The sequence below is a fragment of the Eubalaena glacialis genome, chromosome 15 (genome assembly GCF_028564815.1).
Source record: "Eubalaena glacialis isolate mEubGla1 chromosome 15, mEubGla1.1.hap2.+ XY, whole genome shotgun sequence".
Lineage (NCBI taxonomy): Eukaryota > Metazoa > Chordata > Mammalia > Artiodactyla > Balaenidae > Eubalaena > Eubalaena glacialis.
The window spans coordinates 57,795,663-57,807,926 of NC_083730.1; the positions used below are offsets into that span (position 1 = coordinate 57,795,663).

Consider the following 12,264-nt stretch of genomic DNA (forward strand, 5'->3'; position numbering starts at 1 on the left):
AATTTAATAAGCTGAATAACCAGAATTTGCCACCCAATCCAGTAAGTAGAATATACTGTAACTTATATCTGTGTCCTCCTCATCCCTGCCACCAAAGTTAACAAGTATCTTGAATTGTTTTTCTGTTTACTTTTTTTCTTTTAAACATCTTTATTAGAGTATAATTGCTTTACATTGTGTGTTAGTTTCTGCTGTATAACAGAGTGAATCAGCTGTACGTATACATATATCCCCATATCCCCTCCCTCTTGCGTCTCCCTTCCACCCTCCCTATACCACCCCTCTAAGTGGTCACAAAGCACCAAGCTGATATCCCTGTGCTATGTGGCTGCTTCCCACTAGCTAGCTATTTTACGTTTGGTAGTGTATATATTTCAGTGCCATTCTCTCACTTTGACCCAGCTTACCCTTCCCCCTCCCTGTGTCCTCAAGTCCATTCTCTACGTCTGCATCTTTATTCCTGTCCTGCCCCTAGGTTCTTCAGAACCATTTTTTTTTTAGATTCCATATATACGTGTTAGCTATTTCCTTTTTTTAAATGTATATATCTAATTTTACTTGTTTTTGATAATATGAAAAAGTGTAATTATACTATATGGTGATCTATAAGGGACTTGCATTTTCATTTAATATTAGGTTACTAAGATTGCATATTTGTGTGGGTCTGTAGTACATTCATTTTCATAACCATGTAATCTTTAGTATATACCAAAAAGGAATCCCACTGTATTTATCTAGTCTCCAGTCAGTGGGCATTTGGCTTTCTCCCCCAAGTTTTAGCAATTGTTAGCAGTACTATCTTATATATGGGGTGTGTGTGTAGTATTCTGTTATATATGTTTCCTGGTCCAAATCTACGTAAGTTTTAGGTATATGCCTAGGAGGGAATTTGTAGGATATAAAAATGAATGTTCCAACTTACAAGGTAATGGCGAATTATTTTCCAAAGTGATCGTATTAATTTATACTTTAACCACTTATGAAAGTTTGATAAAACTCACTTGGGAAACCATTTGGATGTGGTATGTTTTTTGCAGGAGGAATTTTTAACTATTGCTTTGGTTTCTTTATAGAGTTATAAGAATATTTTGGCTTTCTATTTCTTACTGATTTAGCTTTGGTAAGTTATATTTTACTAGGAATTAGTCCATTTCATTAAATTTTCAATTTTATTGGCATATAGTTGTTGGTAATGTTTGTAAAGAACTAGTGCTTGCTTTGATAAATTTTCCGTTTTCCTGTTTTCAAATTCTTTGATTTCTGCTCTTTATTATTTATGCCCTTCTTACTTTGGGTTTATTTGCTCTTTTTGTAGTATCTTGATGTGGAATCTTACAGGTTTTTTTTTACTTCTTTTCTAACATGAATATTTTGTGTTATAAATTTTCTTCTCAGGACAACTTTTGCTGTATCCCACAAGTTTTAATATGCTGTAATTTCACTTTCATTCAGTTCAGTGTAACTTTTATTTCCCTTGCAACTTGCTTTTTGATCCATGGATCTTTTTTGGAATGTGTTGTTCAATTTCCAAATGCTCCCAATAGATTTTCTTGTCTTTATGTTGATTTCTAGTTTGACTTTATTATATTCAGAGAACATACTCTGTATGGTTTCAGTTCTTTTAAATTTGTTGAAATTTGTTTTATGACCTAGGATATGATCTACATTTTGGTGAATTTTCTGTGTCCTTGAAAAGAATGTGTATTTTGCTGTTGCTGGGAAGAGTGTTCTGTAAATCTCAATTAGATTCCATCTGTTGATAATATTTTTCAGTTCTTTCTTATCCTTGCTGATTTTCTGTGTAGCAGTAACTAAGAGAGGAGTATTGAAGAGCTCCAGTTCTCTGAATTTTTGCTTTGTGTATTTTTAACTTGTGTTATTTTTTGTATGCATAATTGAGATTGTTAGGACTTTTCAGTGAACTGACCCTTTCATCATAATGCCTTTTTAAAAAAAATTTAATTAATTTATTTTTTGTCTGCATTGGGTCTTTGTTGCTGCGCACAGGCTTTCTCTGGTTGCGGCGAGCGGGGGCTACCCTTCATTGCGGTGCGTGGGGTTCTCATTGCGGTGCATGGGCTTCTCATTGCAGTGGCTTCTCTTGTTGCTGAACACAGGCTCTAGGCGCATGGGCTTCAGTAGTTGCAGCACGCAGGCTCAGTAGTGTGGCTCACAGGCTTAGTTGCTCCGCAGCACGTGAGATCTTCCCAGACCAGGGCTCAAACCCGTGTCCCCTGTATTGGCAGGCGGATTCTTAACCACTGAGCTACCAAGGAAGTTCCCATAATGCTTCTGTCCCTCATAATTTCTTGCTCTGAAATGTATTTTATTTGATACTGTAGCCACTCCAGCTTTCTTTTTGTTTATGTTTGTATGGTATATCTTTTCTTATCCATTTTCTTTTAAAATACCTATATCATTATATTTAAAATGAGTTTCTTGTAGACAGCATATGGTTGGGTCATTTTTTATTTTTTTTAATTTTTTAATTTATTTAAAAAATTTTTTTGACTATAGTCTTTTTAGAATATTTATTTTTTTTGGCTGTGTCAGGTCTTAGTTGTGGCACGCGGGATCTTCGTTGTGGCACGCAGGCTCAGTAGTTGCGGTGCACGGGTTTCTCTCTAGTTGTGGCATGCAGGCTCCAGAGCTCGTGGGCTCAGTAGTTGCGGCTTACAGGCTTAGTTGCCCTGCGGCGCATGGGATCCTAGTTCCCTGATCAGGGATCAAACCCCCATCCCCTGCATTGGAAGGTGGATTCTTAAACACTGGACCACCAGTGAAGTCCCTGGTTTGGTCAGTTTTTAATTCACTCTGTCAGGTTTATTTAGTGTATTTGTACTATTACATTTACTTATTTTTAATTATTGATACATTAGGACTCAAATATGTCCTATTTTAACTTTTCTATTTGTTCCCTTTGTTTTACATTTGTGTTTTCTGGCCTTTTTGTGGTTTACTTGAACATATTTTACTACACTGTTTTCTTTATAGTGGTTTTCAAGTATATCTTTTATTTATTTATTTATTTTGTAATGGCTGCTCCAGGGAATACTGTATTACAGTCTCTTAGTATGGACATTTTGCCAATTAAAGTGAATTACAGAAATCTCACCAAATTATTTAGGTATTTTAACTCTCTTCCATTTATAATTTAGTTTTAAGTGTTACCTCTACATATATTGAGAACCATATCACACTGTGTTATTTTTATTTCAACAGTCTAATGTAATTTTAAAAACTCAAGCAGAGAAAGGTAGTCTGTTTTATTTATGTGCATATTTGTTTCATTGTTCTTTATTCCCAGGTAATATTTTTTATTAACTTTGTCCGATATTAATATATCTCCTCCAGCTCTGTTTTCATTAGTATTGAAATGGTAACTCGTTTTCCAACCTTTTAACCTACTGTCTCGTTATATTTAAAGAGTGTTTCTTTTAGGCAGCATTTGGTTATGTATTAAAATTGACGATCTCTGCCTTTTAATTGGGATGTTTAGACCAATTACATTTAATGTGATTATCAGTATGCTTGGTTACCATCTTTGTTGTTTATTTTTCCATTTTTCCCCACATTTCCCTTTTTTCTGCCTTATTTCAAATAGAGTGTGTGTGTGTGTGTGTATGTGTGCTTCCACTGTTTCCTTCATTGACTTATTAGCTGCTACTCTGTTCTTTTGTTTTACTGGCAACTAGGGTTCATAGTATACATCTTTAATTTATCACAGTTCTACTCTCTTAGCAGATTTCAGTTACACAGTAGTGTTATTGACTGTACTTAACGATGTTATACATTAGCTCCTCAGACCTTATTCATCTTATTGATGAAAGTTTGTACCCTTTTACCAACCTCTACCTATTTCCCACACTCCCCAGTCCCTGTCAACCACTTTTCTACTGTCTGTTTCTATGAGTTTCTCTTTTTAACAGTTATTTTCTTAAAAATGTGGTTAAAAAAAAGTATAACATTAAATTAAAGTGTGTAATTTGGTAGCATTAATTATATTCACAGTGTTTTACAACCATTACCATTATGTATTTTCAAAGATTTTTGTCTTTCCCAAACTGAAACTTCGTAACCATTAAAAGATAACTCTGTATTCCCCGCACCTCCAGCTGCTGGTAACCACAGTTCTACTTTCTGTTTCAATGCATTTGCCTATTCTAGGTACTTCATTTAAGAGGAATCATACAATATTTGTCATTTTGTTTCTGGTTTATTTCACTTAGCGTAATGTTTTCAGGGTTCATCCATGTTGTAGATTGTATCAGAACTTCACCCCTTTTTATGGCTGAATTATGCAGCTATACTACATTTTTCCATTCATAGGTTAATGGACGGTTGTCTTGTTTCTACCTTTTTTGTATATTGTGAATAATGCTGCTATGAACATTCATATACAAGTATTAGTTTGAGTTCCTGAGTCAGTTTATGTTTACCCACGTATTTACCATTTCTGGTGGTCTTCATTCCTTTGTTTAAATCCATAGTATCATTTTCATTCCTAAAGGTCTTTTAACAGTTTTTATAATTCATGTTTGCTCTCAGTGAATTTTTTCAGCTTTTGTATGTCTGATAAAGTTTGGGTCTATTCTTACCCTCCTTCCCCCTTTAAACATATTTTTGTTGAGTATAGAATTTTAGGTTGACTTTGTTAAACATTTCAGTACATTAAAAATGCTACTCCATTTCTACTGACTTGCACAGTTTACAATGAAAAATCCATTGTCATTCTTATCTTTGTTTCTCAGAATGTATGGTTTCTCTGGCTCTTTTAAGATGTTCTTTTTATAGTTGGTGTTGTATACATTGTGTGTTTGTGTTGGGGGAGCACTGTAAGTGTGCATGCATGTTGTGTGGTTTGTGTATTGTGTGGGGTGTTCGTGTATATGCATGCTTTTTTGCATGGGGGCAGGTTTGTGTCTTTGTTGTGTGGAGATGAGTTTGTGTATGGCGGTTGCTTTGTATGTTGTCAGGGGCTATTTTTTGTGTGCTTTGTTTTGTAGGTCTGGTATTACGGTGTTTTACCTGGTCATTGTTGTCTTTATTTTGCTTATTGATATATGGGTGAGAACTTTTTATACCAATTAAAATATTTTTATTTATCCCATTATTTCTCTGTTTTGTTTTCTTTGTTTTTAAATTCATTGCATCTTTTTGTTGTTGCTTTTGAAAATGTTGTTCTACATTTTTTTCTCTTTTAATATTTTAGAATTTATCTGTTTGGTTTCCTGGTTGTCTTTGAAATTTAAAAATGCATATTAATATCATACTTCAAAATTTAAAAAAACACCTCCCTTCTCCCATATTAAAAAATTTGGAACACTTTATCTCTGATCACTTCCTTCCCAAAGTTATACTTTTGTTGTCTAGTATTTCAAGTCTGACTTCGGAAATCCCACAAATTATATTCACCATTTTTTCTAACAACACATTAAAAATTTTTTAACACATATTTTAAAAATTACCTTTGTACTTACCATATTATGATAACCTTGTATGTCAGATTGTGCTTGTAGGAACATTCCTTTAGAACAAATCTCTTAATGGTAAATTCCCTTGGATTTTGTCTGTAAATTCTTTATTTAGTCCTAGTTCGCAGTTCTACATTGACCTTTTCTCTTGGCCCTTTGGAGATAATATTCCACTGTCTTATACTGTTGCTGTCAAAGCCTGCAAAGCCATTTCTCTCTCAGTCTGTTTATTAGTTCTTCTGTTTTGTTTTTAGTGTTCACTGTGATGTGGATTTCTTTTTATGTATCCTGTTTGGGCTCTTTTGGTCTGAATCTGTGGATCTATGCCTTTTAGTGGTTTGAGAATATTTGCAGCTTTTATCTATTCTCTCCTCTCTTTCTCCAAGTACATTTAAACTTGTGTGAGATATTATCCTTCAGTCGTTCATGTTTTTAGTCCCACTTTGATATTTTTCATTCCTTTTTTTCTTTGTTTCTTATGGGTAAGTGTTTTTGAATGTATCTTTGTGTTCTCTAAATCTTTCCAGCTATGCCACATCTGCTCTCTAACCTTTCCATTTGGCATAATAGTGGTTCCAGCCTCATCCCCAATTCTGTTTATTTCTGATACTGGGAAATGGTGTCCCTAGCGATCTTGCTTATATTTCGAGAGACCAGGGATGCCTACTCTCCGGAGTGTTGTTATGGTGCAGTAGGAGGTTCAATCAGAGCTTTTCGTTTGTCATGATACATGGAAATAAGAATCTCTTTGCTGTAATTCCCATTAGTATTGAGGCAATATTTTAATGAGTTTTGAAGGAGTAAACAATTTTGAAGGGAAGATTGTAGAGTTATACAGATATTTGAGATTTTCTGATTTATCAGGGTGGGCCCAAGAATTTGCATTTCTTAGCGTTTCCAGGTGTTGCTGATGCAGCTGGTCTGGGTAATAAACTTTGAGAGCCATTGGACTAGATGATGTTTTGGCTTTTGGCTCTGATTCTTTTACATTTGAATAGGGGTGTTATCTGGCTCGGGGATCATTTTATTAACACTTAATAAAACTGCTATAACAATTTCCTTTAGCACCTGAGTAGTTTGTTTAACATCACTGCATTAATGTAATGTTTTATTTTAGTGATCATTCAGGATATGTTCGACCACTACCAGTGCCACGCAGTTTAAATAGTGATATTTCCTATTTTGGTGTTGGGGGCAAGCAGGCTGTTTTCTTTGTTGGACAATCAGCCAGAGTAAGTAAAAATATTTCTTAAAAGTGAAAGTTGATCAAAATATTTTGAGGTTGACTTTCTAAATGTGTTATCCAGTTTAAATTGTGGGAATTTATAAAGTACTCTTTTTAATATTTAACAGATGATAAGCAAACCTGCAGATTCCCAGGATGTTCATGAACTTGTACTTTCTAAAGAAGATTTTGAGAAGAAGGAGAAAAATAAAGAGGCAATATATAGTGGATATATTAGAAACAGAAAGGTACAATACATTTTAACTCAGTAATTGTAGATTCATTACTTTGGATGGATGATAGGACAAGAACATTTTTTTCATTTTCTAAGATACTAATGTCATTTTAAAAACTTGAAGATATGGAATTTTCAAATTAAATTTTTATTATTTTTCTTTTAATTATGTGAATAGCAAAAGTGATCATTTATGTGCTTTCTCAGGCTAAAGTCTTCAGAAAACAGATTTTCTCATAAAGCCAAGTAAACTTTCTGGAAATTGTTCATAAGATTGTAAACCTTTTTCCTTGCACTGAGTTTGAGTTTTTAAATATTTGTTGTATAATAATCATAGAAGCAAAGTAGAAAACAGTGATAGGGTAATAGACTTTTAAGAAATCTGAGCTCCAGAGAAATAAGTAAACGAGAAACTTATTTCTGTTATAAATTTGCATTCAAACGCTCATTTTAATAAGCAGAGTGTTCACAAATTTGAATCTTGGTGGTGAGCACATGGTATTTGTTGTATTACTCATTCAACTTTTCTCTGTTTGAAACATTTTAGAATTTTTAAATTTTTTAAAACCTTTTTTAAAAGTAAGATTGAAAAAAATTCTTTTCTGCTTATAAAGCAAATTGTAAAAAATTTTATAAAGAAAATAAAAATAGTCTCAAATACCAGAAAAAAGTACTTATGACATATTTAGTTGAATTTTCTTCTAGTTTAACTTTGTCATATACTTATGGTTTGAGCTCTGATTTATTAATATTTTGAGTATTTCTTCATTTTAGAAAGTATTTTGGTACACAACACACTTTTAATAGCTTCATAGTATCTTTGGCTAAATGTACAGTAATTTGACTATTCTGTTAAGCATTTAGCTTACTTGAAGGATTTTATTATAATTATAAAGACACTGCCATTAGTATCTTTGCATAACATTTTGCCTGAATTGCAGTTTTTTCTTCGTATAAATTGTTAGAATTTTTATAACCGTTATAAGGAATTTGAACTTAGAAATATTTATGGTGTATATTACAAAGTCACTTTTCTGAAAGGTTGAACCCAAATCATATACACTCCCAACAAAGGTATATTGGAAGTGCCTGTTGGATCATGTCCTTATTTCTCAAAAGAACAAAGCGGGGAGGGAAGAATGATAGCAGAATGTTAGTGGTTTGATAAGTGAAAATAATACCTTTTCTTTCATACTAGTGGGCTGAATTTTTTTCATGTTTATTAGCTACTTTTATTTTCTTTATAACTGAACATTATCCTCTGTCCGAGAAATTTCTTCATTTTGCTCATTCCACCTTTTCCTCTTTAAATTTATTGCATTTATTTAACAATTTACATACCTTAATACATTGTTTATGTAACAGTATTCTGTCTTATCTTTTCTATGTTATCTTAAAATCACAAAGCCCTATAAAGTATATTGGTGGAAATATTATTTGCCGCGTTAAAACTGGTGAAAAACAGAAATAGAGAATTTAAGTGACTTTTTTCAGAACTGTATACATATGATAAAGCTTGGATAGTACTGAGGTCTCTTGGGTCATCATTTCTTCCAGCTTTTCCTGTGTTTTGTGCTTAGTTCATCCCAGCAAACATTTCATGGGTACCAGTAGGTCCCTAGTCCTTTTCTTTTTCTGACCTGTCCTTTCCAGCCTACTTTTTGGGGGCTCCTCCTCTATTCCTAAGCTGTTATCAGTTACTACTGTGTGTGGGGGGGTTGATGGTTCTTGATCTATGGGGGCTAGCACGCACGCGCCCCCCCCATATATATATATTCATTCTTTATATATACCACTTAATACCAACAGTTCTCAAATATGTATTTCTTGTCAAGACTTTCTTCTTAAGATTGAAACATTGAATCAGGCTGGACTCCTTAAAGGGAAGAAACCATTCTGGCCATTTTAAACAGAAAAGGATTTCATAAAGGGAATTAGATGCTTAGATGATTATTGGAAGGGCTGAAGGAATGATCTTTAGGCTGAGTCTTGTAGAATGATGCCAGGATATTCCAAACTGACCTTCTAGGGATGCTGCAACATCTGCTGTAATCATGTAGCTGGAGGACCACAGCTGGATCTGGAATTCAGAAACACAGTACCTTATCTCTGATCCAGGAGTTGGAAAAGTCTTGCTGCCACAATTGCTCCAACAATGGACACAGAATTTCTGGCCATTACTAGTGCTGTATCAGTGCTGATGCTTAAGCTGGAACCTGGATACTGGTCTTTCAGTACCTTGCATGGTAACAGAAAACTTTTAAGAAACCTCAGGAGATGGCCTTTGCCTCATTTTTCCCTTCTAAATCTTTGGCTAGTACATCTAATTGGTGAAACCTAATTTGCATCCACAAGCAAAAATTTAAGAGTCTGAGAAATAGACGTTTTTGGATTTCTTTCCATCCTCTGCAGCCCGGGAGGGGACAACATAAGGTGGTACAAATGGCAGCTGAATACCAATTGATCCTATCTAGCACACGCATTTCCAGTTTCAGTTAGATGTCCCTCTCCAGGGGTTCTGTAAATAACTCCCTTTTGGTACATCTGAAATCAAATATCTATAAGCGTTTCTTATTTTCTTCCCCTTTCCTCCAACCATTAACAGTATAGTAGTAATTGTAATCCTTGTTGTTAATCATTCACCACATTTAATTCTTTTAAAATAGTTCCTTTCATTTATCCTCTCTCCCACTCATTTCCACTGCTTGATTCAGCCTTTCCAGCCGCGGCCTTCATCATATGTTTAACATATATTCTAAACTACCTTGTATCCCTTATAGTCTCAAATCCTTCATGTTCTCATTGTCTGGGATGTTTTTATTAAGTCATCTGCTGGGTGAATGTCACCCCATTTTTATTTTTTTAACTCTGTAGTTCTTGGCTTATAGCTTTCTAATGGCACATTGTTTTATAATCATTTGTTTCTCATCTATTAGATGGAATTTGTAGGGAGGAAGGATGCTGTCTTTCTTTTATCTTGAACCCTATTTTCCTCATGCCCAGGTTGAGTCATAGGGCTTAGAAGGTGCTATCCAAATATTTGGATAATGAACCTGCATCATCAGTAAACCCAAGCTAATCTACTAACTCTCAAACTGTATAAAATGTTACTTATATATTATGTATTGTAGCTATAATATTAGTAATTTAGTGTGTAGGGATGCATTGGAATCGTATTGGAGGGTTGGTTTTTATTTTTTATTAAGAAAGTAATAATACACACTTACTAAAAAAAGAAAACCAGTTTCCTAGACATAATAGTTCAGTGTGTATCTTTAGCCTTATAAGTTTTTATGTGTACAACTTATATAGTACATATATGCATGCAATTTTTAACATACAGGCTCATAGTAAAAACTGAGAAGTTTGTAATTCTTATCCTCAAACACTCCCCCACTCCCCCCTCCCCACTTCCCTGTGCAAACTGTAGATATTCTCTGAAAGTGTACTGGGGCCCAGGATGATTTTACTCCCTTTTAAACAGAGTGCCTTTGGGCTAAGCCAGCTGGGTTCAGGCTGCATCCTAGTTTTCCTGAACTTGGAGGGCTGGCTAGGCATTGGTCCTGACCAAGTTAAGTGGTAGGTACCCCAAGCGAGGACTCATTCCACCTTAGGGTAAGTGTTCTCAATTTTGGGGTGCATTTTTAAACTCCGTATTTATTTTTCTTTACCCTTTTCTTTATGATTCTCCAATTCGTGTAGCATTATGGTGTAGCATTCTCCTTGATGTATGCCAGTTTAGTAAAAGTTTCCCTCTCCTCACAGCATTGTTGTCACACACTCAGCTGATTTGCAGTTGACCATTTTCCTCCAAAAGATTTTTGAAGCCTGTATTTGAAATTATCCAAGTGAATCACATTAAAGGTTGATGTAAACTTTCTTTGTTAATTACAATTAAGGTGCATGTAATGTGTTGTACTTTATGTTCACTCTTGTAGCCGTCTGATTCTGTTCACATTACAAATGATGATGAAAGATTTCTACAACATCTTATCTCAGAGGAGAAGGAAAAAGATAGCTTTACTGCCGTGGTTATCACAGGGGTACAACCAGAACACATACAGTACTTGAAAAATTATTTCCTTCTTTGGACAAGACAGTTAGCGTAAGTATTTACATTTGATTCAGGACATGTTTCTTCTTATCTTTTTTAAGATAGAAAATATTACAGACATATTGAAGCCTCTTGGCTGTCTGCTTTACTCATATCCCATTTCCTTCCCTTCAGTACAGGAACCATTACTCTGATGTTAACGTTAAAATGTCTCTGTATTCTGTAAATAATGCACCAGTCACCGGTAATGTATTGGTCATTACAAATACAAATATGAGGCCCATGCTTTTTGACAACTGTGATAACATTTAAAATAAACTTGAGTTCATCCAATTCAGCTCGTCACTCCCAGATCCCCCCTTTTTCCTTTCCTGTGTAGCATGTATTATAATCTTCCATACCACACAGTTTACTTATTTTTTTGTCTGCCTTCTACCTTGGAATGTCTGTCATTTTTTATGCACTGCTGTATCCCAGTGTTTCCTGTACATAGTAGATGCTCAATAAAAGTTTACTGAATGAATGTATTGAGTCTATTAAAATAAAAAAAAATATCTATATGTGCCTGTATGACATAAGTAATACTGAAAATAAATCTTTGTGTATCTATTCCAGGAAAACTTTTAGAGAGCATATATTCCATTAGATCAAATCAGAAGTATATATATTTAATGGCTCTTAAGTTTTTTCCTCTGTAGTTACACAGTGTAGACCTTTGACTGGATTGTTTCCATAATTTGTATTAGCCTGAATTAATTAGTCTTGCAAAAATGGGTATACTGTACAAAATTCATGTTTTTAAAGAAAGTATCTTTTCTTATTTATTCAAAGGGCTGTTGTACTTCGCGATTCTCTATTTTATACATATATATTAACAATTAAAATTTTTTATGGGGAAATAAATTTGATTTTAGGAATGCCTTTTTTCTTGAATACTGATGTTTATTGGCTCTGTAACACAAGAGTTTTAAATAGGACTTTGGAATGTTTCTTCTCTAAGAACATCTTTTATTAGTTATTTTATTATTTCTCTTAACCGAAGGAATTCAGTGTACATTAATGACATAATTATAACTTAACTGTTGCTTTTAAAAAGAATGACGTATAACTTTAACCATTCTTTGAAATAGACACTTGCTAAGCTATTTATAGCACTCTTTCTTAATGTATGGTTGTAAACTTATTGTTGACTATGATGTTAACACTTTTGAGATGTCTGAAGAAAGATCTCATGATTTTCAGTGATTTCCTTTTATCTTAGTAGTGTTTTAAACTA

At 34.0% G+C, this 12,264-nt stretch overlaps 1 protein-coding gene across 3 annotated transcripts in view; it reads left to right on the top strand.

Moving 5' to 3' along the window:
- Positions 1–12,264, top strand: part of SMCHD1 (structural maintenance of chromosomes flexible hinge domain containing 1) — a 134,443-nt gene that overhangs the window by 24,690 nt on the left and 97,489 nt on the right. For 2 of the 3 annotated variants that reach the window (XM_061169708.1, XM_061169710.1), the window contains exons 6-8: positions 6,592–6,706; positions 6,828–6,947; positions 10,873–11,039. In XM_061169708.1, coding sequence (XP_061025691.1) covers positions 6,592–6,706; positions 6,828–6,947; positions 10,873–11,039 — 402 coding nt within the window. The remainder of the gene's footprint in view (positions 1–6,591; positions 6,707–6,827; positions 6,948–10,872; positions 11,040–12,264) is intronic. The other variant, XM_061169709.1, reaches the window with a different exon arrangement.